Source organism: Triplophysa rosa, linkage group LG8 (genome assembly GCF_024868665.1).
Source record: "Triplophysa rosa linkage group LG8, Trosa_1v2, whole genome shotgun sequence".
Classification (NCBI taxonomy): Eukaryota; Metazoa; Chordata; class Actinopteri; order Cypriniformes; family Nemacheilidae; genus Triplophysa; species Triplophysa rosa.
In genome coordinates this window covers 6,281,472-6,307,684 of record NC_079897.1, presented here as the reverse complement: position 1 = coordinate 6,307,684, position 26,213 = coordinate 6,281,472, and the positions used below count along the sequence as shown (strand labels likewise).

Sequence of the window (26,213 nt, the reverse complement as noted above, 5' to 3'; positions counted from 1 at the left end):
TTGCAAAATCTTCCACACGAGGGTTTATCTCTATCATTAAAGAGAGCCTGCTACTTATTTAATCATTTTCTATAAGACAACAAAGAGCAAACAAATCAAAGAGGCAAACATCAAATAGGCGACCGAAACAGTTACTCCCACATTCACAGCAGAGATTTGCTAACAAGCTCCGCACAAAAAGACGCAAAATTTCCACCTAGATATATTTCACAATTTCTTTTTTCAACTCCTCCTACTCCATAGCTGTCAAAAATATCAGTGGGCTGTCAAAAAAAAAGTTGAGGTACAAACAAAACAGAAAAACAAAAGCCACCAACGAAGCTCAGTGGCATGGCCACCAGAATAAGATTGTCTGTGTGCGATGTGAATTACCTTCATCCTCATCGTTGGCTGTAACGGTGATGACCACAAAGCCCACTTCCTTGTCTTCCTCCACGCTGATCTCGTACACGGGTTGAGAGAACGCTGGAGCGTTGTCGTTCACATCGGTGACAAAAATCCTCACATAGGCTGTGTCTGTGTTTTGACATGAAATTCATCCAAGAATGTGATATTTTTACCAAAAGTGACATCTTGTATGAAAAATTGCAAATACTGCTATAATAAACAATAATCAATTTAAATGATTTTTTATTTTTATTTTAATTAAATCATTATTTTTATTGAATATTAAATTATTTTAGTTATGTTTTATTTGTATTTGGAATATCCTTTTATTCAAACTTATAATGCATTCAAGCTATACATTTTCTTAGTTTGTCTTTTTTCATCATTTTGCATCAAGTTTACATCAAATGTCATGCATCATTTTGAAATCTGTAAAGCAAAACAATTACTTAACATACAATTGTTACATTTTGTTAAAACGATGCCTTTTATGCAAAGTCATTTAGCACACTATTTTCATTATAATGCATTATATGTGCAGGCTTCAAAAAGTGATTTACTCAGAAATTGAAATCAAAACTGTGATAAACAACCTACTGACTGTTTAATATGGCCTTATAATTTTATATGTGCCTATATTACACAAACCCTCTGGGATGCCATTAGTTGTTCATTTTGAGTGACTTATTGAAGGCTTAATGAATGGAGCTAATATCTGAGGCTGGTTCGCCTGCTGTGATAGGTAGAGTGGAAAACAGCTGGATCAAGGGGTTAAGGAGACCTGGATGATAGATCATTCACCTGTGTTAGGCTGGCCCTGCTGACTGGGTCGGGCAGACTCTGAGCTGTCCTGAGACTGGACCTCGATTAAGTAGGAACTTTTTTGCTCACGGTCGAAGGTTGCCCGGGTGTGGATGATGCCTGTGTAGGAATTAATGCTGAAGAACTGCGAGTCGCCACTTTGGTCTTTTAGGATGATGTAGTTAATCTTTGTAGGAAAACATGTCAAACAAGGTGTAATTTAGGAAAAGATTCAACATTAAGATTAAAAAATGTGTATGATTTGCTCTAAAATCAGCTTTGACTTGCATAAATTTTTATGACGCGACAGGTTGGTTAGTTTTGGTTTAGTACTGGCTAAAGGGATAGTTCAACGAAAAATAAACTTTTACTCACCCTCTTGTCATTTCAAACCTGTATGACTTTCTTTCTTCCGCAGAACACAAAAGAAGATATTTAGAAAAATGTTGTTAACTGGACCCCATTCACTTGCATTAGTTTTGTGTTCATACATTGGAAGTCAATGGGGTCCATTGCTGATCGGTTACCAACTTTCTTCAAAATATCTGCTTTTTTGTTCTGCGGAAGAAAGAAACTCATACAGGTTTGAAATGACAAGAGGGTGAGTAAATGATGAAAGAATTTTCATTTTTGGGTGAACTATCCCTTAAGGTATGCAAGTACGCACCAGCAAAATTTAGTTGGTCAATCAGCATGGCCTTTCTGATGAAGCTGTTTGAGCAAGAACATTTTGGTTCTGGTAAGGACACCGGCTAACATCCCATCCGAAAACACAACCAATGCTGTTAAACAGCAATGATATACGATAAGTGATGGTAACCATGCTCACCATGCCATGATGACCAGAGTCCAAGTCTGTGGCCGAGACCTGTGCCACTGATGTGCCGATCTCTGCCCCCTCGGGCACTGTTGCCTCGTATGTGGACGACATGAAGAAAGGAACGTTGTCATTCACATCTAAATACAGCGGAGGATGAAGAGAATGAGAGCAATCTGTTAAACAAATTAAAATCTACCAATGAATGCATGTGGACACACATGTTGGATTAGAGGCAAACATCAGTTTACTGTAGGTACTGTTTAATGTCATTGGATTAAATAAGACAATATAAAACCAAATGGCATCTGTGAACAAAATATGTTTCTAGAGTTTATGTTCAAACAAACTTTATTTTTGATATTATTTGTATTATAGCTGCTGTCCTTCTAAAACCTATTATCACCATATTTCATGATAATTAGTCACCCTTTATGTTTGTCACTAAGTTTTGTGAACATCTAACCAAAAAAAGTATTGAAAAGTGCTTGTCAACATAATATTAAATCATTTTAAAAAAGTGCAGTGTTTTTTCCATTTCCTAAAAAATGTAAACATCCGAGGTTTTGGAAGGACAGCGATGACATACTAGTTTCAAGATGTTTTTCCCCCTCGTGTTCCATTTTTAAGAGTGCACATTTAATGCATAGATTTACTGGGTAACACTTATTAATACTGTTTCATACTTAATAGGTAGTTATGCAAGAACTAATGCAGAACAAATGGTTAGTGCTGCATTAACACTGTAGTCATTACTGATAACTAATAAGGAAGAAAGATTAACTAACCAGTAGTTAACAGCATACTGATGTTTAAGGTAAGTAGTAACAATTAGTAACTTAATTGATTGTCATTCATAACAACTAAATGTTGTATGTCTCCCGCAGAACTATACAATAACTAAGACTCATTAAAAATAATTGTCTACAAACTATTAACAGTTGCTAAAATTAATTGTCAATTAAACTAGTTATATATAATCTTGATTACTATTAAAAATACAATTTTAACCTATTTTGTGTACTTTCAGTGAACTTCATTATTTTATATCACTAAACTATTGTCCAATATTGTCTTCATCAAGATTTTATTTTTCATATCAATCATATCAATGAAATAAATCTAATGAATTTTTTAAAATTTATTTTAAAAGAAAGAAACTTAAGAGATACACCAATCACTGCATCATTAGCCAACTTACCTCACAAACATATTTGACATATCTCTCCTTGTTACTTACTATGAGTCTTGTGGACAATAGCTGAAGAGTTTTGTTTTCATTATTAACTATTAAGAAATTCTTGGTAACCCATTAGTAATTATTAAAAAAAGAGTATTACTCTGTACTTATTACTGAATTATTCTGTGAAAATCATAGTAACATTTTATTAATTATGCAGGTCTTACCACAACAGTATTAAGTAATTACTTATGATCCGGAACCGTATTATAAAGTGAAAACCAAGGTGACATTTTAATAATTACTCAGGTCTTACCACAACAGTATTAAGTAATTACTTATGATCCGGAGCAGTATTATAAAGTAAAAACCATAACTTTTTAGTAATTTTTTCAGTAATTACTCAGGTCTTACCATACCAGTATCATGTGATAACTTTTTAATAATTACTCAGGTCTTACAATATAGTACATTTACGCATTAGGCAGATGCTGCATTATCCTATACATTTGTTTCTAAGTTAGTGCAATCCCCTAGGATCGAACCCACGACCTTGGCGTTGTTAACGCCATGCTCTTACCACTGAGCTACTGGAAAGCTATAGTATTATGGGGTATACTCCAAGTATTACCAATAAATAAAACAGTACTGTTAAAATAAAAGCTTGTAGTGACTAATTTACCATCCACACACATTCTAAAGTTAGACTTTGAATTTTTATGTCAATTCCACTATTGCACACACATATATTACACACAATATTTAGTTTAATTACTTCAGAAATAACTGTAATTAAATTACAGAAAAAACAAGAGTAATCCCTTACTTTACTTTTCAAGGGAAAAGTAATTAAATTACAGTAACTATGTACTTGGTAGCTAGTTACACCCAACACTGGTGACAATACAGTGAATAATAGGGGGATTGCTTTTTTACTATTTTTGGTTGAAAAGCACAATAGATTAATTTGTTTTGAATCAATTTAAATAAAAATATCACAGTATTGAGATTTCTACAAAATTCCCAAAATAATTTGTTCAAATTAATTTCAACTATTCATATAATTAATTCTAATAACAAACATGTATCTTTAATAGGCTGCTTACTGGCAAAATTATGTTTAGCAACTGTTAATGAGTAGGTAATGGATAGTTATTTTAAATGGGTCTTAGTTATTGTATAGTTCTGCAGGAGACATACTGCATTTAGTTGTTATTAATTAAATAAATAATAAGTAACTAATTGTTACTTACCTTAAACATCAGATGCTGTTACCTACTGGTTAGTTAATCTTCCTTATTAGTTATCAGTAATGACTAACCATTTGTTATGCATTAGTTCCTGCATAACTACCTATTAAGTATGAAACAGTATTATTAAGTGTTACCATTTACTGTACTTGTCGCCCTGGTTAAGTCTTTACTTAAATCAGTATATTGATTATTTGCACATTTAGATCTGTAAATTTATTTGTTGCAGGTTTACTGATCTGTATTCACTACTCTTAGAGTCCCTCTAACAAGATTTTGATGGGGTTTTGTCTCCGTCACACACGCACACACACACGCACACACACGCACACACACACGCACACACACGCACACACACGCACACACACACATACATACGCACGCACACATCATATACTCATCATCGCTTTAAATTTCCACATGTGCTCGGTGACAGCAGAGAACACTGTTGTGTACAAATGCACAGCACAGGCTAAATAAGCTATGAAGAAAGGTAAAAACATTAGTGTCAGCTCCTCAGACACAATCAGTGAATCAGATCAGACACTGCTGCGTTCCTCACGAACCGAGCTGCTATGAAATGCTGATTTTTAAACTGCTGTTAATGAAAGGCAGCATGGAAGTGGTTGTCATGGCATATTTGTAGCGCACTAGTGAGGGGTGTCAACAAGGACTTCTATCCTTGTGTCATCATTTCTATACATTTTTGACATCTTTTCTTTCTTGCTTACACCAACAACCATGGCATTGCATGTTTTTCATACATGCAATTGGTTTTCAGTTGGTTAATCCACAGTAATTCACAGAAGATGATGATGTGTCTCACCTGTGATGTTGACATAAACAGTTGTGAAGGATGCAAGGGGTACAGCCGCCACATTCTGAACGCGAACCCGTAGCGTAAAGAAACGCGTGGTCTCGTAATCCAGATTCTCTGCCACCAGGATGGAGGCAGAACCATCTCTCCTGTTCGGTTTGATGTAAAAACGCACAGGCATATTGGTCTCAGGAACCTGACCCTCCTCTAGGTTGTAAGTCACCCTCGGGTCACCAAGAGGAGAGGTTGCCTTTATGGTCTGTTTGGGAAAAAGAAAAGTTTGGTGAATATTGTTTCATGTTTTACAACTCCAACTTAAATTCAACTAAAATGTATATTAATTTACATGATTACTAATATATATTTTTACTACAATATAAACATACAATATGTACTGAAACATTCTCAGCACGAAGCAGGAAACTAAATTAAAACATTTTTACAGCATGTGAGTCAAACAGAATATGAGAAAATGCAGAATGGGCGTGGCCTAATTTTCATTGGAAATGTATTGTAAAAAGCTGTTTTTATATAACCAGTGGTTGGAGAGAAAGGGTTAAATAAAGTTTGGTGATGCCAGCTGAAAAAGAAAAGCAGGTTAAATATATTTTGATCAAGCATAAAATAAGGAAGTAAACATGGTCATTTTAGTATTAAAAACAAAATTTGCTGAGAGAGAAAATTGATATCACCAATTAACTAAAACTAACATTCAGCCTGTCGTAATGTGAATTAACATTCTGTAATTTAAAGTTAGTTTTCTAACCTCAGTTTCTTAAAGGGGTGGTGCAACGGTGTGTCATGCATTCTGACGTCTTTACAATGTTAAACGTGCTGTCTTCTCATGCTTAACATGGTCAACTTGTCAAAAAACAAGTTGGGCATATTACGTAGTAATTCTGTGCTCGATACACTCCCCCAGCGATCGTACAGGGAAAAAACAGTGATCGTTTTTTCGAAAATATAAAACTGTTTCGTAACAATTTTTCTTAGTCCCTTATTGGACAATTCTCCCGGAAAAGCACGCGGCAGCAAGGAGAGCAGGAGAAGGAGCATGCGCAGACGTCACTTTCACTTGTGTGCAGGAGAGAGAGAGAGAGAGAGAGAGAGAGAGAGAGAGAGAGAGAGAGAGAGAGAGAGAGAGAGAGAGAGAGAGAGAGAGAGAGAGAGAGAGAGAGAGAGAGCATACGTTCGCGAAGTTCAGGTGTTTGTTTGTTTACTGCATTTGGGTGATGAATGTTATATAAATGGTGGATATAACGCTGGATTTGGAGATCGTTTGAAACTGATATATGTAGCCGTCCCAGTGCTAAAAGATGCCGGACATGAACCGCATGCGGTGAGTGAAACTGATGTCTGTGTTTTGTTGGCAATGGGTGCGCACGTGCTTTAGTTCAGCCTACCCCTCTCCCCCGCACATGCCGTATGCTTTCGGAAAAAATCGTACAGCTGTATCTATCTTTTATAAATGTGATCAAACTAAATACTCTTCGAAGATACGAAGTATGCAATACTACTCTATAGGTACTACTCAATATTAATATGAGATTGGCAGAAATGGGGGGGGGGTAATTGGGTAAAAACTGCTTGGATGTGCTATAATAGTTTTTAAGATATTTTCTTAAAATTTTCTTTTTCTTAAGAGATATGTATTAGATTAAGACGTGCGCAGCAATTTACAAACTAGCATTATTTGTGTTAGGGGGCATTTGAAATCAGCGAAACCGACGGTCAGTCGCCTGTTGACTCCAGCGTTTGAATACATTAGACACGGTTCATCTAATAATCCATCCAATTTCCTGGTATTGACACATATGGAGTAACTTTCTGCAGTAGTACTTTCCTGACCTGCTTTCCACTGACTAACAATTATGTCTTATCCAATTACACACCAGAAGATTCAATTCAATTTTATTTATATAGCGCTTCTCACAATGTGCATTGTTCCAAAGCAGCTTTACAGGAGCAAATAAGAAAAACAGAAAAACACAGAAACGTAAAACACAGCACAGTGCATGGTGTTTATAGACCAAGCAAGATCATTCTAATAAATAATATCTAATAAATAAATGAATAAATAAATGCAGTCTCCCGGTGAGCAAGCCAACACTGCCCTGCTGTGGCGAGGAACCCAAACTCCAAAGATGAATAATGGAGAAAAAAAACCTCGGGAGAAACCAGGCTCAGCCAGGAGGGCCAGATCTCCTCTGACGTGTCATAGCTGCACTCAGTGACCCCGACCAAAAGCAAATGACACCAAGCAAACGTCCACGAAGAACAGGGAGACCCCACCAACCGCGACCCAGGAAGCCCCACCCGCCGAAACTGTGCAGGTCCAATCCGGTTCCATTCTCCCCCCAATCCGCGAACAGAGGAACAACCAGGTAAAAATAGTAATGGCATAATTAACTTTATTCCTCTGTTGTCCGACATCGTCCACAAAACAAAACCAACCAGACCAGACCCACACAGTCCCAACAAATGAAACGCCCCAAACCACAACCAACAAGCCCCCCCACTCCCTGTAAACACCCACCCAGCAACCTCCAATCAAAGTCACTGAGTGCAGGTATATCGTCAAACTGCTAAAAAGTTTAGCATTACATTTTTTTTTTCTCGATTAGAGTTTTGGGTTCCTCGCCACCGTTTGCATACTGTTTTGCATCTGCCTGGCTGGGGGGGCTGCTTTAGAATTTTAAAGTTCTACTTAATTAATATTGCATATAGGAATTTATAGTCTGTTATATTTGACCTGTGCTTCTCTCTCCTTTATCTTAAATGTGTGCTCTCACTGTGCGTGTCTTTGTGTGTGCGTGTACTTGTCTGTGTACGTGTGTGTGTGTGTGTGCGTGCGCTTCCGTGTGTGTGTGTCTGTGTGTTAGTACGTGTGCATATTGTGTGTGTGGAGTGTTTTGTATGTGGGTATGTCTGTCTTATTTTTTTCACCTTTTTCTTGTTTTTGCAGGTACAACTTTAATTGGTTTGCTTATAGTCAATATGTCTTATGTACAGCTGCTTTGTAACAATGAAAATTGTAAAAAGCACTATATAGATAAAGTTGAGTTGAGTTGAGTTAAATACCAAGTATTGTAAATTTAGCATTAATGTGACAAGTAGTCCGTCTTTGCTCTTGGTTGGGGATGGAATTGTCTGAGCTGGGCCGGTCAGATGGTCGCTTTTCTCTTGGGTGGTGATGAAATTGCCTTGGATGGAGCTGGGATGGTCAGTCAGTCCGCAGGCTCTCGCAGGAGGATGGCACGGGATTTTCAGATGTAGCTGGCATAATCTCTAGTTGGGGATGGGAATATGACATTCATCTGGGCCAGGCGGAATCTCTCCCTACCTCGGGATGGGCATCCCGAGGCGAGGGCAGAAAGAGAATAATTAGCATAGCTGCTGTTCATTAACTATGTATTAAGTAAATACTTGGCTGAAAAGATGTGTCTTTAATCTAGATTTAAATTGGGAGAGTGTGTCTGACCCTTGAATAGTATCGGGAAGGCTATTCCAGAGTTTAGGTGCTACGTATGAGAAAGCTCTACCCCCTTTGGTGGATTTAGTTATTCTAAGTGTTATCAAAAGTCTGGAGTTTTGAGATCTTAGAGAGCGTGATGGGTTGTAGTGTGATAGAAGCTCTGTTATGTAGGTAGGGGCTAAACCGTTTAAGGCTTTATAAGTGATTAAAAGAACTACGATCAATCAATACGATACTTAATGGGTAACCAGTGAAGGGATGATAACATTGGGGTTATGTGATCGTATTTTCTGGACCTGGTTAGAACTTTGGCAGCTGCATTCTGAACTAACTGTAGTTTGTTTATTGATGATGCAGGACAACCACTAAGCAGTGCATTACAGTAGTCAAGTCTTGAGGTCACAAATGCATGAATAAGCTTCTCTGCATCAGCAAAACATAAAATATTTCGTAATTTAGCAACATTTCTAAGGTGGAAGAAGGCTGTTTTTGTGACATTTGAGATGTGATTTTTAAATGACAGGTTGCTGTCTAATATAACACCTAGGTCTTTAACTGTATTTGTTGGAGTAACAGTGCAGCCTTCAATTTGCAGGTTATAATCCGAAATATTCTGCTCACGTGTCTTTGGTCCGATAAGTAATATTTCTGTTTTATTAGAATTTAAAAGAAGGAAATTACAAGTCATCCAATGTTTTATATCTTCGATGCACTCTGCCAATTTGGATAGCTGGAACGTATCATCTGGTCTTGATGAGATATATAGCTGAGTATCATCTGCATAACAGTGGAAGCTAATTCCATGTTTTCTAATAATGTTTCCAAGGGGCAGCATGTATATGGAGAATAGCAAGGGTCCTAAAACCGATCCCTGAGGTAATCCATAATTTACTTGCGTTAGATTTCATAACGCAAGTTATCACAAATACTGAAGAAAAAAAACAGGAAACTTGAACTGTCTGTACAAAAACTCAGGCCATGATGATGATGTAGACTCGATGGTCGGTTGTTGGTTCAACCCTGTGTAGAACAAGCTGTTATTGTTCCTATTCTGCGAAAGCAAAGGCAAGCCAACCTGGAACTCTACTGCCACATCCTGAAAGACAACATTCATTTGGTGTTCGGCCAACAACATTTGACTTGGATACAGGACATGCAGCCGATTTGGGCTCGGAAAATACAATATTACAGCTGGAACTTGTCTGTGAAGTCAAAGCCTTTTAACGCCTTTTTAATCCAAAACACCATCAACCAAATGACATTGTAAAGCAAACAAAACATTCCACTGACAATGCAGCCAATGGCAGCAAGGCCAAAGCAGTCAAGAGTGACTGTCAAAGAACAAGTCCTAAACCATGTATGGTAGTCCAGTAGAGTACAGCGCACATAAAATGTGGACGTCAAAGATAAAAAAGCAAAATGAAGTGGATGGAAAGATAGAGGAGAGAAAAAGACACCAAAAGAGGGAGAGAAAACATGGGCCCAGATAGCCATTCTGAGAGCATTCCCGTCCACCGCAACATGGAAAACATGCACCTTAAAAGCTCTGTGGCTTTGCTTCCTGCTTTTATGGAATGGGATGACTGTCCTTTCCGTGTCCCCCAGCAGAAATGATCTATTCAGTCACCTCAGTTGCCACAGTCACTTTGACAGCTCTCCACTAACTTCCTTGATGAATATTTACACTTACTGCATTGGGTGCAGATCTCAGCATATGTTTATGCAACACTAGATGTATGGGAAATCAGTCATTTAAAGTCATTTAAAGAAGGCAAATTTAACAGCTGGCAATGACCAATAAGCAACACTTACCAAATGAGTTATAGAAATACATAATGCATGGTTACCAAAGCGTAAAATTGGCATTTGTGCATAATGTACTCACATTTAAGAACACTAAAGCTCAAGTCAAAACTAAGAATAAGGATATATTTGTGTCCTCACTAGAGCTGTCATGATATCAAATTTTCAATACACGAATATAGTAGAAAGAATACATGATATTATCAATATTACAATATTTTCACAATATATATTGAAATGTTTATTGAAAAGTCAAATTTATCTTAAATTTTGTTTTTTGGGGGGACCAATAAATCACACTCAAACTATGAGTGTATGTAGAGAGAGAGAATTTGTAATCACTGTGGGTGTTTAGAAAGAAAAGTCAATAGTCATGGTTTTTAACATCACCGTTTTTTCAATACCAGTATATTGTGACAGTCTTCGTCCACACCAATGGACGACAATGTATGATTATTCTAATCTTGCACGCTGCAGTTTTACATTTTAAATGTGTTAGACCTTTAAATTCGAATGGATTTTGATTGGCTGTAAATGTTTTAACATTTATCAGCTGGTAAAAAATCTTAAAAGTGATCCCAACTGTATCATTGTAATTGTAATATGGATTTTAATATTCTCTCAAATTTAGATGGATTTTAAAAACTTGTTATACTTGTAATCGTTCTTGGTGCAAATAGGGTTTAATAGATTTAATTTGCAAATCATGTTTTTTTTAATTATGCATTGCAAGTAATATCAATCAAACTGCAGTTGGGTTATTTTGATTAAGTGATAGTAACTCAAAAAATACAGCTAACTTACGCAATAAAACCATGATAACACAATTAAAAACATGATTTTTGACATTTAGAAAGAGTTATCTGTTTTTGCAAATTAACTCTTCAGTCCTGCAACCCTTAACTTCCCAGCCCATATTTTATCATCACCCCATTATTTTGATTAAAACCATACAGTACGTGATAATCAACTATTCATAATTCACAAGGTTACCGTATAGAACAAAATCCAATAACGCGTCGAGAAATACAAATTTGGCCAACTTGCAAGTGTTTATTAGCGTGTCTCTCAGACTTGAAGAGAATGGCGTTCTCATTATCCACACACGCGAACAAGACCCTTTAAATTACATCCTCAAGGTTGCAATTACTGCTTTTGAAAATGTGTTAATTAGCATTCCTTGAGATAATAACACAATGAGCTGACTGATATTTCAATTTTTAATTAGGTAGACAGAAAGACAGATAGACAGATAGATGAAGAAGAAAAGCGTGGGGTGGGGGGGTGGCGACGAGCGAGAGGGAGCGAGCGAGGGATGAATAGGAGCACTCGACGCACAACAAGGCTACTCAGTGTTGCTAATGAATGCATTATACTGTTTAACAAGCCTAATTTGTATTTAGAGTTCTGAGGATGAATTAGCACAACAGCTCCCAATGCACAGAACGCATTTGAACCGCCGGTTATTCCACATCGGGGAGTTCATACTGTACTTTGAGGAAGTGGTGGGAGTGTTGAAGAGAAAGATAGATCGACTGTAATTGTTGTAAAGTGCTTTGTTTTCCAAGTCATATTAGCAGGAACATCAGCGTTAGGGTTTGGGTGCCGGTGTGGGCGTCAGAGGGTGGGAAGACAAAGAAAGGAAGGGAACGAGAGAAGATGTGAGGTCACTTTTTCAGCTGCGAAGGTGCGTTCTGTTAACAAAGACAGCGCTTGAGACGCTTTCGGTAATCCCATGACTACATTTACATTCATTCCTTTCGTCTAAAGGAGATGTAATGTATGGCAGACGGGGTGAGAAAGCAGTTGAAAATGTCTGGAGTGGTTGAATATGAAAAGTCTCCTGGAGGATCCAGTTGGAGTGAGGGTAAAAAGCCCAGAGGAACAACACTTATCTTGTTTTCTGAGTGAGGAGACATTGAAGGTGACCTCCAGGTACATCCTCCATTAGGAGAGCTATAAGAGTGGGCAGGGTCTCAGATCCGCTCTGACACTCTGCCCGCAGGACAGCCATGCCGGTGAACTCAGTTCTTACACACACACAAATATGCATCTACACATCTATAAACTCAACAGCTGAGACTGAACGTCAAAAATAAAGCTTGTCTAATTCATTCTCTGATGAAATTCCATGCTGGACCTGGGAAACACGATTGGGGTAGTTTGGTGCTGTCTACTTGTTGGTGAACCAGAATAATAAACATTTATGGGTTCTTCTTTGTTGTCTTTCTGAAGTTGGAGGCCCAAGACTGTCTAGTCTGAGGAAACCAGCACGCCGGCATCACTGTAAAAATGCTAGGTTATTTTCAACCCAGTGTTGGGAGTTAAATTAACCCAGAAACTTTTTATATTTGACCCAACAATGGGTTGAAACAACCCAGCAGTTTGGATAAAAACAACCCAGCATGGGTTATTTTACAACTCAATGGTTGGGTTCGTCCCAGTGCTCGGGTTGGAAATAGCCCAGGATTTTTTTAAGTGATTCCATGGTGAGTATCAGAATCAAAAACGTAACATATGCCATACTAATTTTCAGCTTGCTAGTTCTTCACACAAACACTAAAACTGTACTAACATAAAACACCAAACTTGAACAGGCAACAGTTGTAAACCAGGCCATAATCTCATCCCATGTTGTAATAGAGGCCAAGAGGCTATTGAAAACTGAGAAAAAATGAGTTGCAAAATTTGAGTTTCAATTTGAAAAAAATGAGTTGCAATTTAGATTTATGTAATTGGCTCACTTAAAGGAGTAGTTCACCTTCAAAATAAAAATTCTGTCATCATTTATTCACCCTCTTGTCATTTCAAACCTGTATGACTTTCTTTCATCCACAGAACACAAGAGAAGATATTTTGAAAAATGTTGGTAACAGAACAGCACAGCCCCCCATTCACTTCTATTGTAACCAGTGTTGGGTGTAACTAGTTACTAGTTTCCCTTGAAAAGTAAAGTAAGCCTTTACTCTTATTTTTTCAGTAATTTAATTACATTTACTTCTGATGTAATTAAACTAAATATACAGTATGTGTGTGCAATAGTGGAATTGACATCAAAATTCAAAGTCTAACTTTAAAATCTGTGCTTTAATGTATAATTCTCACATTTGTAATACTTTGGTCAGTTAATAAGAGTACTTTATGTAGTTTAATATTATTTATTTGAATGAATTAAATAAGCCGTTTCATGTCTATCCTTGAATCACTTAGCTAATCAAGGTGGATATAGGATATAGAAAGTAATTAGTAACGAGTAACAATACTTTTTGGAGAGAGTAATTTGTACAGTAATCTAATTACACTACTGAATATGTAATTAGTAACTAGTAATTAATTACTTTTTCAGAGTAATTTACCCAACACTGATTGTAACCAATGCAAGTGAAAGGGGGGCCGTTAACAACATTCTTCAAAATATCTTCTTTTGTGTTCTGCTGAAGAAAGGAAGTCATACAGGTTTGAAATGACAAGAGGGTGAGTAAATGATGACAGAATTTTAATTTTGAAGGTGAACTACTTCTTTAATACAAAGCAACTAACATGCTTTTAAGTTACACATTTTATGAGTATGTGCATTCTCTAGGGATCAAACCCATAACTTTGGTGTTGCTAGCAACGTGATTTAACTCATTTAGCTACAAGAAACCATACAAAAAGATTGTTAAAAAAGTAGCTTGTGAGATCTGTGCTTTTCAAAAACAGGGCAATCCTCCATGTTAGGATGATAACATGGGTAATGGCACTCCCAGCAAAATGAGCACAGCCTGAGGTGCCATGAAATTAGCAATAATTAGAAATCAGCTCATTATACAGCAATGGCGTCAGAAAAAAATAAGATGATCAGAGATGCCTTGCGGTGGCTCTTATTTGGTGGCTGTCATAAAAACATGCTGCAATGCGGTCAGGTTAGAAATCGCTCCTGAAAGACAAGGGAAAATGTCTTGAAACTACACAAGAGAACCCTAACACTGAAAGACTCAGAACGGTCATTCTGTAAAGAAAATAAGATTAAATGTGCAAAAACGACAAAAAAAAGTTTTTAAAAAGAAAGTGTGCGCACGTTATAGTAGAATATTGAACTCCAAAGAAAGTCCAGTGTTATACTTACAAGCAATAACTTTTGAGTCAAGCCAGCTGTAAATACGAATGCAGTACAGGTTAGAGAAAAAGCAACATTAACTTTATTAATGTAAGTGAGGAAGTTGGGGGTTAAGCATCTTTAATATTAATAATTGAGTAAATTGAGTCGTGGTGGAAGCAAGTTGAGTCAAGAGATAAAAACATCTGTATTAAAACATGTAATGTAAGGCTTGTGGAGCAGTACATTAGGACCGTGTTCAATTTCTAACAGAAGCTCCCGGAGGAGAAGACTCTGTCTGGCGATAAATGCTATAACAGCTTTAAAAACTGCTAGAAAACTCCTGGCCAATTATAAACCATTTTAGCTCTTTTTCCTGTTTTAATCTTTAATACATGTAACCAAAGGGTTCAAGCAGATTGTAGATGTGTGTAAATTATAACTCGGTTCCAAAACACAGTGACCTGCTTTACTGTTGCTACCTTTTATAAAACTGAATCCGCACTCAAATCAGCCTTCTAATGGTTATTTACACACACCACACAAACACATGGGACAATTGATAAAATTGCTGTCACGGTCCCACCGTATTGTTTATGAAATTCTAGTCGTGTGGCGGGATCGGGGCAGAGCCCTTAGGTTTTATGTGAGAAGACCATGAGTTGTTTGTTTTTACTTCTCATGTGTTTTCTCGTGTCTTGTCATTGGCCCCGCCCCTCTCGTCTCATGTATTGCTTTCCTCCCGTGTCTCATGTTCCTCACCTGCCCTCGCTCGTTATCCCTCGTTTGTCTTTACTATATATACCCTCTTATTTCTTTGTCCTGTGCTCGTGGATTGTTCTATGGATGTACTATGTTTGATGTGTTTCGTTTGACCCCGTGTTTCAGCCTTGCCTTGTCCTGTCTGTGAACCTGTTTAGTTTAGTGAGTTGTTTTCGTGTTCTTTGGTTTTTGTTTTGCCCCATTGTGGGAAGTTGTTTCTTTGTCTTTTTCAAGCATTTTTGGTTATTGTGTTTGTCCCCCTCGTGAGTGTTTTGTTTCTGTTTTGTTATTAATTAAAGTCTTGCTTGTTAACCCCTTCATTGCCTGCCTGCAATTGGGTTCTTTACACGCCACCCGTGACAATTGCTTTATAAATTTCTTTGTTCTGTTGAACACAAAAGAAGATTTTTTGAAGAATGTAGGAAAGCAACCAGTTCTGGGGCATTACTGACTAACATTGTAATTTTTCCCACTACAGTAGTCAGCAGTGGCCAAGAACTGTTTGGTTATAAGCATTCTTCCAAATATCTTTCTCTGTCTTCATCAGATCAAAGAAGTTTATTCCGATTTGGAACTGTCCATTTAATTGATCTTCTAGTACTCCTCACTGCTGAATGAAGTTCGTTGCAAAGCATTCTGGGATCTGCCTATTAACAAAATATTTTTTATAAAACCTTATAAAACAGCATAATGTTTTTTATTTTCCTCAGAGCAGACTTCATGTCAGAAATGTGCCTACAATGTCTTAAAACGTTGTCTAGGTAGGCAGCACAGTAGTCAGCTAACAACTACAAGTGTGTTTATGTATTTCCCACCAAATACAGTGTAAACCCTTCAGCTCTTTGCAAAAAGGTTAACAAAAATGACTAGCGAAGCATTCCTCGCATTTAAAACCACGTCGATAAAACCACCCTGACAAGCCATCTGGGAAAGCAGGAATTTGAAGATCAAACATTCCACCTAAGCCTATTTTACATCCCGTGGCAAGGTGAAGAGAAGGCCTGCCACAGTTTGAGCCACTAATACAGATGTGAAAATTCGTACGGATTGCAGAATAGCTGGCAGCAGCCATAGAAAGCTGCTGATGTCAGGGACTCCGGCAGAACTCCTCCTGGCGCGCTTTACCAATAAATCTGCTGTATGCGATGAAAACGGGCTCAGAGGGCCGGCCTTTTTGCCCCTTTTGAATGAATTAGAAGAGAACGTTCAGACAAGCAGTCTGCTCGAGTTTGCTGGACATATGAGGTTGTTTGTGGATACTGATCTGTGTGGGTACAAGGTACCAGACGAATGTAAAATGTGACAGCGAATGAAACAAGCCGAGATGGAAAACAAGACGAAGGCTGAATAAGATGTGACAAGCACCAACGATAAGAAACCTCAACGCTTTACCTCTGTTTATCAACAGCACTACCAAAGCAAACAACATGTAGAACAACCATGGAAGTAAAAATAAAAATATATATTTCCTAAAATATGAAATAAAACAATTGCTGAAAATTTCAATTTTTTATGATTTATGAAATGTATGATTCCTAAATATCTCACCACTATCTTGGTGTCGCGCGGCGTGTTCTCTGGGATCGTGACCCAATATTCAGCTTGTTCCCACTGCGGGGGCTGGTTGTGCACATTGGTGATGATGACAGTGAGGTCCACCGAGCTGCTCCGATTGCCTCCGTCTGTAGCGATGATCTGCTGGCTGATCCGTGACGTCTGTCAGAACAACAGATAGGTGATATAATCCAGCCCAGGGGCTTTTAATACATTATCATATCAGCACACACTGAGATAATACAGGTTGTCATTTTTGTGACGATAGGAATCAGAGATAACACACCCCTGAGATTTCGACTTAAAGAACCGCTATTCATTATTCATTGGACATTTGGCATCCACTATCCCACATAGACCAGCTAAGACTGTCCTTTTGCATTGCATGTGTAGGTCTATGTTGTTTTAAAACAACTTGTATATGATCTCTATTTGTTTTTGAACCACTTACAATAATTCTTTTTTTAAGACCAGTGGTTCTCGAAAAGAAAAAGATTTTACTGCATTCATTCAGATGACACATGTTCACTTTATGATGGAAAAGCACTGCTGTGATTGAGTCAGCACTAAAACTTTTCCCACCTGGCTTAAAATGTTTTGCTTTTTCAGGTAAGACAGAGAAGAGAGAGAGAGGCAGCGAGAAACAGACAGAGAGAGCTTGAGAGAAGGCACCAATAGGTAACAGCAGGGGTCCAGTTTAAGTTGTCTATTTGAAGACAGGTGAGTTTAGCGTGGGTGACATTTCCTGGTTTTCTAAAAGTGATCCACTGTGGCACATGTCAAGAAGGGTGACTGGAGTGGCTAATGAAAAACACAGGTTGGACCATTCCAGATCCACAAACATCTTAATGACCTGCTCGGAGAGAATTCTTCTGAGAGACAAATGTGTCCATGATTGGTTTCTGGGAAAAATTAAAAGGACTGCTGCTAAATGCATCCGAATCCATCACTGCTGAGAGCGATGAAAACATGTTAAAAGTACTGGATTTGATGTCTGCATTAATAAACCCCTGCCTGGTACTTTACCCGAAGTCTGTCCTAACTAATGGCTCTATAAACAGAATGCACCAAACTTGAGTGGCTCATGCTAATAAGACCAGGAGACATCATTGGAGCCTGTTTTTACCTCTGTATGTGCATAGAAGGTTTTTAATGTCAAATCAACCGCCAACCTGCTCGAGGCTCCAGCACAGAAATGACACAGACAGCCACTCGTGGGCAGAAAAGTAAAGGCGGTGGCATTTCTGGCCAAACCAAACAATGCACAAACACACGCGTACACATAAACATTGACCTGAGTTAAAAATAAAGATGGTACTGCAGGAGATATATAAAACAAAAAAGGAAGGAAAGAAAGAAAAACCCCCATACGATTTTAAATTTATAAATAAAAAATCAAACTTGCTATCATATGAAATTAGAATGTGGTATCTCCAGGTTTCAGGTTGGTATAATTATACAGTATATAAACTATGAACACTGTGTTGTCAAAGGTCTTTTAACACTTTTTATTGGTTAAATATTTGCAAAGCCCAGAGAAAAAAGGATGATAAATAGGAATAATTTATGAACAATATCATAAATTATTTATGAATACAGTGATTACATTATGTATACAATGAATACGTCTTCTGCACTGCAAAACAATTAATTCTTACTAAGAATTTTTGTCTGGATTTCTAGCAAAAATATATAAAAAAGATACATTTACTAGACAAGGAAAGTGACCCAAGATATTTAGTCTTGTTTTAGGAAAGAAAATATTAATTTGTCATTTTCCAGGACGTTTATATATAAAACAAATAAAAAAAATCTGCCTACGGGGTAAGAAAAATAATCTTGAATTTACTTTTTAAAGTACCTAATTCAAGTTTTATCTTTTTAAGTACTTAAGATTTTTTTCTTATCCCATTGGCAGATTTTTTGTTGGTTTCAAATAAACGTATTTAATTCTTATATTTTCTTTCATAAAACAAGACAAAATGTAAATGTGTCTTGATTTAAAAAGTGTTTAGATTTGTTTATGAAAACATGCCAAAATTGCTTAGTAAGCAGAGTGAGTGGTCCTTACCAAGTTTATTATGCAAAACTAAAGATATAAACATATCCATATTTGTTTTAGGTTTGGGTCAAGTCCATATTGTAAAATCAACTTTATTTAAAAACAATATAAAGCTGTCAAATTTTAAAAGGTAAAAGTGCATAAGTGGGTTTGTGGTCATTTCTACCTGTGAAATGGGATGGTTGACGTAGATCCAACCAGTGCTGGGGTTGATGTGAAAGTAAGCTGGGTTCTGTCGTGAGAGAGAGTAGGTGATTGCCGCATTGGTCCCCTGATCATCATCGTGAGCGGCCGCTCTCAGGAAGCTGGTGCCCACCGGCGTATCCTCTCGTAGAAAGTCTGGCGTAGAATGAGTTAACACGATAACGTGGGCATCAACAAACACAAATAACAAGAAATGCCTGATGCTATTAAAATCTACGTGCAGTGAAAGAGCAACGATGCGCATCCCAGAAATGCTTCAATCTCTCTGTTTAATTCTTAATGAGCTTTCTCGTAGCACATTTAAAGCGATGAAAAGAAATTCAGACATAAAACTTATTGAACTCACATTTGCGAATGTCATAAACAAACATGAAGCTTTCAGCAGATTTCTCACTGTTGCAGCGAGCTTTCCAAGACTGCACCCGATTCTAAAATGATTAGCGATGCGTTTATAAAATCGCATTAAAGCTCACCTTACTCAGACTGTTATGCATTTTTAATATTGAGGTTTAATGTGTATTGACTATGCTCAGGAAACCTGGACTTTGGAATTTGTTAAGCTTGCAAAATCCTTACAGCTCCTAAGTGCAATGTTAAAGGTCCATGTATTAATGTTTAAAGAGTACGGCTAAAACCAGAACTGGGACCCTGTCATGAACTCTTATCACTGTTATAAATGTGCTAATGAACACAAGAACATATCCTAAATCTACAATGGCGCATGGCAACTAGAGGGTGTAACAATGCTAAGAAAGTGACGTAGAATTCCCCCTCTCATACATATTCTACATAAACAGGCTAAAACAGGCTGCATCTTCAGGAATGACATCAGAAGAGAACACCATCTTTAGGATCGAATAATAAATAAAACTGGAAATGAATTAGACCCCAATGAAATTAAAATGAAAGGTTTGTGGTTTTTACTTCACGTGTTAGCTTTGAGGCTATATGCTAGAGTACTTTTACAGTGACAAAATTCACTTCTAGCAGATATTTGCATTTGACTATTTTCTCTTCTGAGATAATAAGATGAAAATACTGATGACTCATCTTGCACTACAAAGATTTGTTTCCAATCAAATGCTCTCTAGAACAAGATGCCCCTCCCACTCATACCACCTGCAGTTGACTACCAAGTAGCTGAAACATCTAGCAATATCAGTTTGATGGGGTCTTTAACAAGAGTTACAAAGAGTGTTTCTTACATTGATAGCGGCTGTTTTCAAACTTTGGGTCATTGTCGTTTTGGTCAGCGATGAGGACGGTAATCTGGCAAATGCCGATGAGGGGTTCCTGAGCTTGATCTGTGGCGGTGACTGACAGGGAATACTCTCTTTGTCTCTCACGATCAAAACTTACCACTGTACTGATCACACCTGCACAACACATACAATTCGATCCTTAAATTCAATGCAACTGATTTATTTAATTAATAAAGAAATTTAAATGAAACTCATTATTAAAAAGGAAACTCAAATATATATATTTTTTAAAACAAAGTTTGTTCTGCGTGTATTTCATGAATTTGAAAGCATTTTTGGTTGCATCACTTCAGTGTATTGAAGAGTGATCTGGTGAGGAAGTTAGTGTGGACCTGTGTCGGGGTTGATTGTGAACCCTGGTGAGGCGCCGTCTCTCTGCATGATCCCATACTTGACCTCCCCGTTGACCCCGGTGTCTGCGTCGTGTGCCTGCACACGAAGAACGAAAGTGCCTGGGGGCTGATTCTCCAGAACCAATGCATTCACGCTGTAGTCATGGCACTTTGAAAAAACAAAAGCCAACAAGAGTTAAGAAATACAATTTGACAGTTTGTACTCATTTAACATGGTTGTAACAATTTCTATGCTCCCATTTGTATTTTGTTCATAATTTTTATACCAAATTTCTAAAATGTAGAAAAGAATATGCAATAAAGAATATGTGGATGTGTCTAAACTTAAAAAAAAACACACAGAGAGAGAGAGAGCAAGACAATAAAAACAGAACAAAAGCTGTATTTATGACAAAGTGTTTATAAATTCCTCTTTTAAGGTCCCTCCGCTCTATTATAGGAGCACATGAGGTTTCCACCTCTCTGTTCCTCAGCTCTCCCTCTCTCATCATCCTCTCATTACAGAGCAGGCATCAGGCGGGGCGTACTGGTGAGCGCTGCCCACGAGGGAGCCAAATGTCAACTTAAGACGATTAATCAAGTGACTAGATCGATACTGGGGCTAAAAGCTGGAATTAGCTCCCCTCTCTGCGTCTGAAGAGAATTCTCACCGTGGTACTCTCTACACACCTCTCATTGTGCTTCAACACACACACACATTCGCTCTTCTGAGGGGCTTACAGAGGATTTCTCAGTTTAGCAAGGGAAAAGACTAGAACAGACAGTCTATTTGTGTAATCCGTGGTGCAATTAGAAGTGTCAACAACCACTACAAAGCAGAAAGAGGGTTTGAAATCCACTAAACATTAAAGAGGCAGTGGGGCCATAAAAGAGAATTATTAGATAAACTTCACAAACATGCCAAAAACATAGCTGGTAAAGGGATAGTTCACCTAAAAAAAATAAACATTTTGCCTTCATTTGTCCACCCTTACATGGTTCAAAACCTGTATAGGACTTTTTCTTCAGTGGAACACAAAAGAAGATATTATGAGAAATGTCTCATGTGTTCATACAATGGAAATCAATGGGGTTCAATGTTTTTAGTTATCAAAGTTTCATCTTTTGTGTTCTCCAGAAGAAATGAAGTCATACAGGTTTGGAATGGCATGAGGGTGAATAAATGATGACAGAATTTTCCTTTTTTGGTGAACTATCCCTTTAAGAACAAGTTAAATATTTTGAATTAAGAAAATTAAGCCTATTCGAAGACCATTTACATTATTGTAACGAAGAAGGTCTCATTACTATAATACAAAAAAGATAATTTATTTGCTGGTTATATTTACATAACATGGTTGTTATTCAACCCTTGTGTCAGGTCTGCGAGACCCATTTTTAATGTTTACAAAATTACTTTATATTTATTCAAGATAAACATGTTTTTTTTACTTGCATCATAGATTTTTATTTTTCGTACATTTTTTACTTTTTCATAAATTGATTTACTAAATAACATATATTAACCATACAGTATGTTGTCTGTTAGTTGTTAATATGATAAAGTACCGTCTGTAAAGATTTTAAAATAATTTTGTTGTATTGATTTAAAAAAAAAGATAATGATATGCTGAATAACAAAAACATGAATAACACTAACCAAAATATACAGAATAGACAACAAATATACATTACTGCCTTGGAAGCACTATAACCATTGGTATACTCTAACAGAATCTATGTCATAATAATAATAAAAAAACCTAAAAAGTCTGGACTCTGGAATTTAAAAAGAAAAGGATGTCACAATGCCAAACATCTCACAGCCTTGATTTCAGGCAAAATATACAGTAGTTCTGATCTGATTCCTCTGATTTTGGCGTTAAAATATGACCTTAACCTGATTTCATGAGTATTCACCCCATCAGGGCTCTACATGCAGTTCTGATGCTCAAAGGGATGAGAATGTCTAACTTTTGGTCAGAAGGTCAGGCAATCACAGAGAAAGAGAGTGTGAGGAAGGAGCAGGGCCAGATGTTGCCCCTGGGGCTCACTTAGCGCTTCTATTTCATATGCATCCCTTATGCACACGAGTAATTGAAATATTCATGGGCAGCAGCAGAGGATGTGGCGACGGCAGCAGAAGAAGAGCCCGTGGTGCTCGGTTCTGCCTCCTACACTCTCATAGAGCCCAGCGGCCTGCACGGAGAACTTCTTCCTCTGGAGACCCCTGAGAGCCTTTAGATCTCCTGCTGGCAGCTGTCTGATTCTCTCTCTCTCTCTCTCTCTCTCAGCTCACGCTTCTGTTTCACTCCATCTCTTCAGCGCTGTGTTTCATTTGCTCATGTTATTTCATTAGAGTAGGTCTTCCACTTTCTCATTTCGCAGCATATGAGCTCTTATCCATCATTCTTTACTTTTCTTCTCCTCAGACTCTTTAAACACTGCCATTAGTGAGGTGTTCAAAGTGTCACCAGCATTAAGAGCCCGAGGCACTTCACACTAGGCAGATTTAATGTGTGCATCATGCTCATATCTACATCTGCAAACCGGGATCTGCTCTTGTTCGCACTTTTGGTTAGGTTTATTTTGGCTGTCCACTGATTTGGTGTGCTCAGAGACTCTCAGAATATTGGATATCTCATCTAGTAAAACCATACCAATGGCCTCTACTGGTATGAATTTTAATTTCTTAAAATACTTTTTAGAAGAAACATCCTGGACAAAGTTGAAACCTTAACTCAAACAAAAAACTATGCATATTTACAGTAAGAACAAAATTTGGCACTTTTTATCTATTTTAAGAGATGGCTAATTTGTATGAATCCGTATGATGAAAAATTTATGTTTTTGTTACATTCACAAATTCATACAAATTAGCCACCTTATAAAATATTTTAAAGTTGTCATATGGTGCGAATACATGTTTTTCTGTGTCTTTGGTGTGTTATAAGTTGCCCATGCATGTATTAGACACGTAAAATTGCAAAAATGAAAGTGTCGGAACAAAAGATGCATTCTATCTAAAAGCGAATGCTCACCCAGACCTGCCTGACACGCCTTGTGTAACCACACCCCCACAAATCTATGTCAGTTCTTGGTATAAATTGACTAACACCGCCCAAATGTTTATGAGAGTAAGGTGGGCGTATCTGTCAGTATAATTGCTTTGGAACTAGGGCTGCACAATAAATCACACTTCCCACTCAAACCCGCGATTATTGAAGTGCATATCGCGATTTTAAATTGCGAAAGCTGCGGTTATGTTTTCATGCGCAGTTTGTTTGTGAAGAATGGCTCTGTGATCAGAGGGAAATGCTGCTAGATCTGAAATCAGTGCGAGTTTGAGCCGTCAAGCATCATCATTATAAATATACTTTATTATCATGAAAATACCTGAGAAGGCTTGAAAAACAGTTAAAGAACGATCCCCGAAAGCATTTCACGGAAGTATTAGGTGTGGGGCTGTACTTCTACTGTTTGGAGTGTATGTGGTGTTTCTGCATGAGAGCGCCCCCTGGCTTTCAGGGCAGCAGCATTGAACCGTACTTCACTGAAGAACTGTGCAAAAAAATCGTTGTAAATCGCCTTATCGCGTGAGGTTTTTCAACGATTTATCGGGCAGCCCCATTTGGAACCTGGTAAAAACAGTTAAAGAACGATCCCCGAAAGCATTTCACGGAAGTATTAGGTGTGGAGCTGTACTTCTACTATTTGGAGTGTATGTGGTGTTTCTGCATGAGAGCGCCCCCTGGCTTTCAGGGCAGCAGCATTGAACCGTACTTCACTGAAGAACTGTGCAAAAAAATCGTTGTAAATCGCCTTATCGCGTGAGGTTTTTCAACGATTTATCGGGCAGCCCTATTTGGAACCTGGTAAGAGGCGTTACATTTCCGTCACACGCTTGCAATATTCGACCAATCACTACACACTGGTTAACTGGCCAATCATAGCACACCTTGCTTTTCAGAGCGGCGGGGCAAAGACGAGATACAAACATGCATGGTATGTGGAAAATACAGCGTTTTTTAACCTTAAATCGTGTATACACCTTGCAAATGCTAATATTCGTTTTAGCCGTGTCATTTAGAATTTATTATATCAAAAGAGACAATGTACTGTACATTAATACACATCCATGGATGTAAATGCACCCAAAATGAGGCTAGTTTTCAGTTGTAGTCTCTTTGCCAGATGTTATTGGGTGAGAAACTTAAAGAAAATACACCAATTACTAAAAAATATGACCCCTTTAAAAAGTTTCCCGAGCTTCAAAAGAGAAACATCTAAGCAATACAATCCCTCTTAGAATCATGTAAGACTCACGTCATCAAACACTGGCTTGTTATTGTTGATGTCATTGATGCCAACGATGATCTGGGCGGAGCTACTGAGAGGAAGTGGCCCACTAGCTGCGCTGTCATCAGTTGCCGTGACGTTGAGTACGTACTGAGGTCCATGCAGTTTAGGTGGAGGGCTGCGACGCAGTTTGATTATCCCTGTCAAAGATTTTAACAATAGGTCATTGGACTGCTTAAAGTCAATGTAAATCCTGTTCATGCATAACACTTTACAATAAGGTTGTATTTGTTAACAATTAGCTAATGCATTAGCTAATATTAAGTAATAATAAATAATACGTCTACATCATTTATTAAACTTAGTTCATGATAATTTCGGCATTTACTAATACATTTTTAAAACCAAACATTGTAACTAATGTTAACATTAGTTAATGTACCATGAGCTTGATGCATGAACAATTGTATTAAAATAAACTAACAAAGATTAATACTTTACAAAACTATATTGCTCATTGTTAGTTCATGTTAGTTAATTCATTTACTTATGTTAACAAATACAACCTTATCATAAAGTGTTACTGGTTGTTTTTCTTCTCTCACACATCAACAACCAGAAAAAATACAATTAAATATAATTCTCTGATATTCTCTGATAAGAAAAGAGAGGGTTAGCACGCTGCTGTTTTTCAGCTCTCAGGCAAAAATGTGCTGGTAAACAAACCAAACGCTGCGGACAAATGTAACCTTGAGATCGAAAGCACACAAGCAGGCCTGAAAACACAAACATAAAATTCACACACAAGTGCACACACAAAATCACGAGCCAACAAAATCCTGTCTGGTCCATGTTACCACAGCAACCCATTTTCGAATCTCAGTCCTTAAAGTTTGCAAACATGAGTGTTCTTACAATTGATTTGTTGTAACTCACCCTTCTGGTTGTCCAGTTCAAAGTTACTGTCTTCATTACCGCCAGTGATGGCATACGTCACGCCGTCTCCATCTGGGTCCTTGGCATGAACGATAGCTACCAGTGTCTCCGGGCCGGCATCTTCCGAAAGAAAGGTTTTATAGCTGAAGAAAGAGGGTGAGAGAGACACAGATCAGACTCAACATCTGCTTCGT

The 26,213-nt window shown here is 37.6% G+C and overlaps 1 protein-coding gene across 1 annotated transcript in view; it reads right to left on the bottom strand.

Annotated features, from left to right (window-relative positions):
- si:dkey-22o22.2 (neural-cadherin) overlaps positions 1–26,213 on the bottom strand; it is a 164,159-nt gene that overhangs the window by 28,326 nt on the left and 109,620 nt on the right. The window contains exons 7-16 of the mRNA XM_057339641.1: positions 26,020–26,162; positions 25,111–25,283; positions 20,785–20,953; positions 20,396–20,566; positions 19,153–19,325; positions 16,919–17,086; positions 5,262–5,511; positions 2,018–2,145; positions 1,189–1,375; positions 373–516 (exon numbers count right to left, since the gene is read on the bottom strand). Coding sequence (XP_057195624.1) covers positions 373–516; positions 1,189–1,375; positions 2,018–2,145; positions 5,262–5,511; positions 16,919–17,086; positions 19,153–19,325; positions 20,396–20,566; positions 20,785–20,953; positions 25,111–25,283; positions 26,020–26,162 — 1,706 coding nt within the window. The remainder of the gene's footprint in view (positions 1–372; positions 517–1,188; positions 1,376–2,017; positions 2,146–5,261; positions 5,512–16,918; positions 17,087–19,152; positions 19,326–20,395; positions 20,567–20,784; positions 20,954–25,110; positions 25,284–26,019; positions 26,163–26,213) is intronic.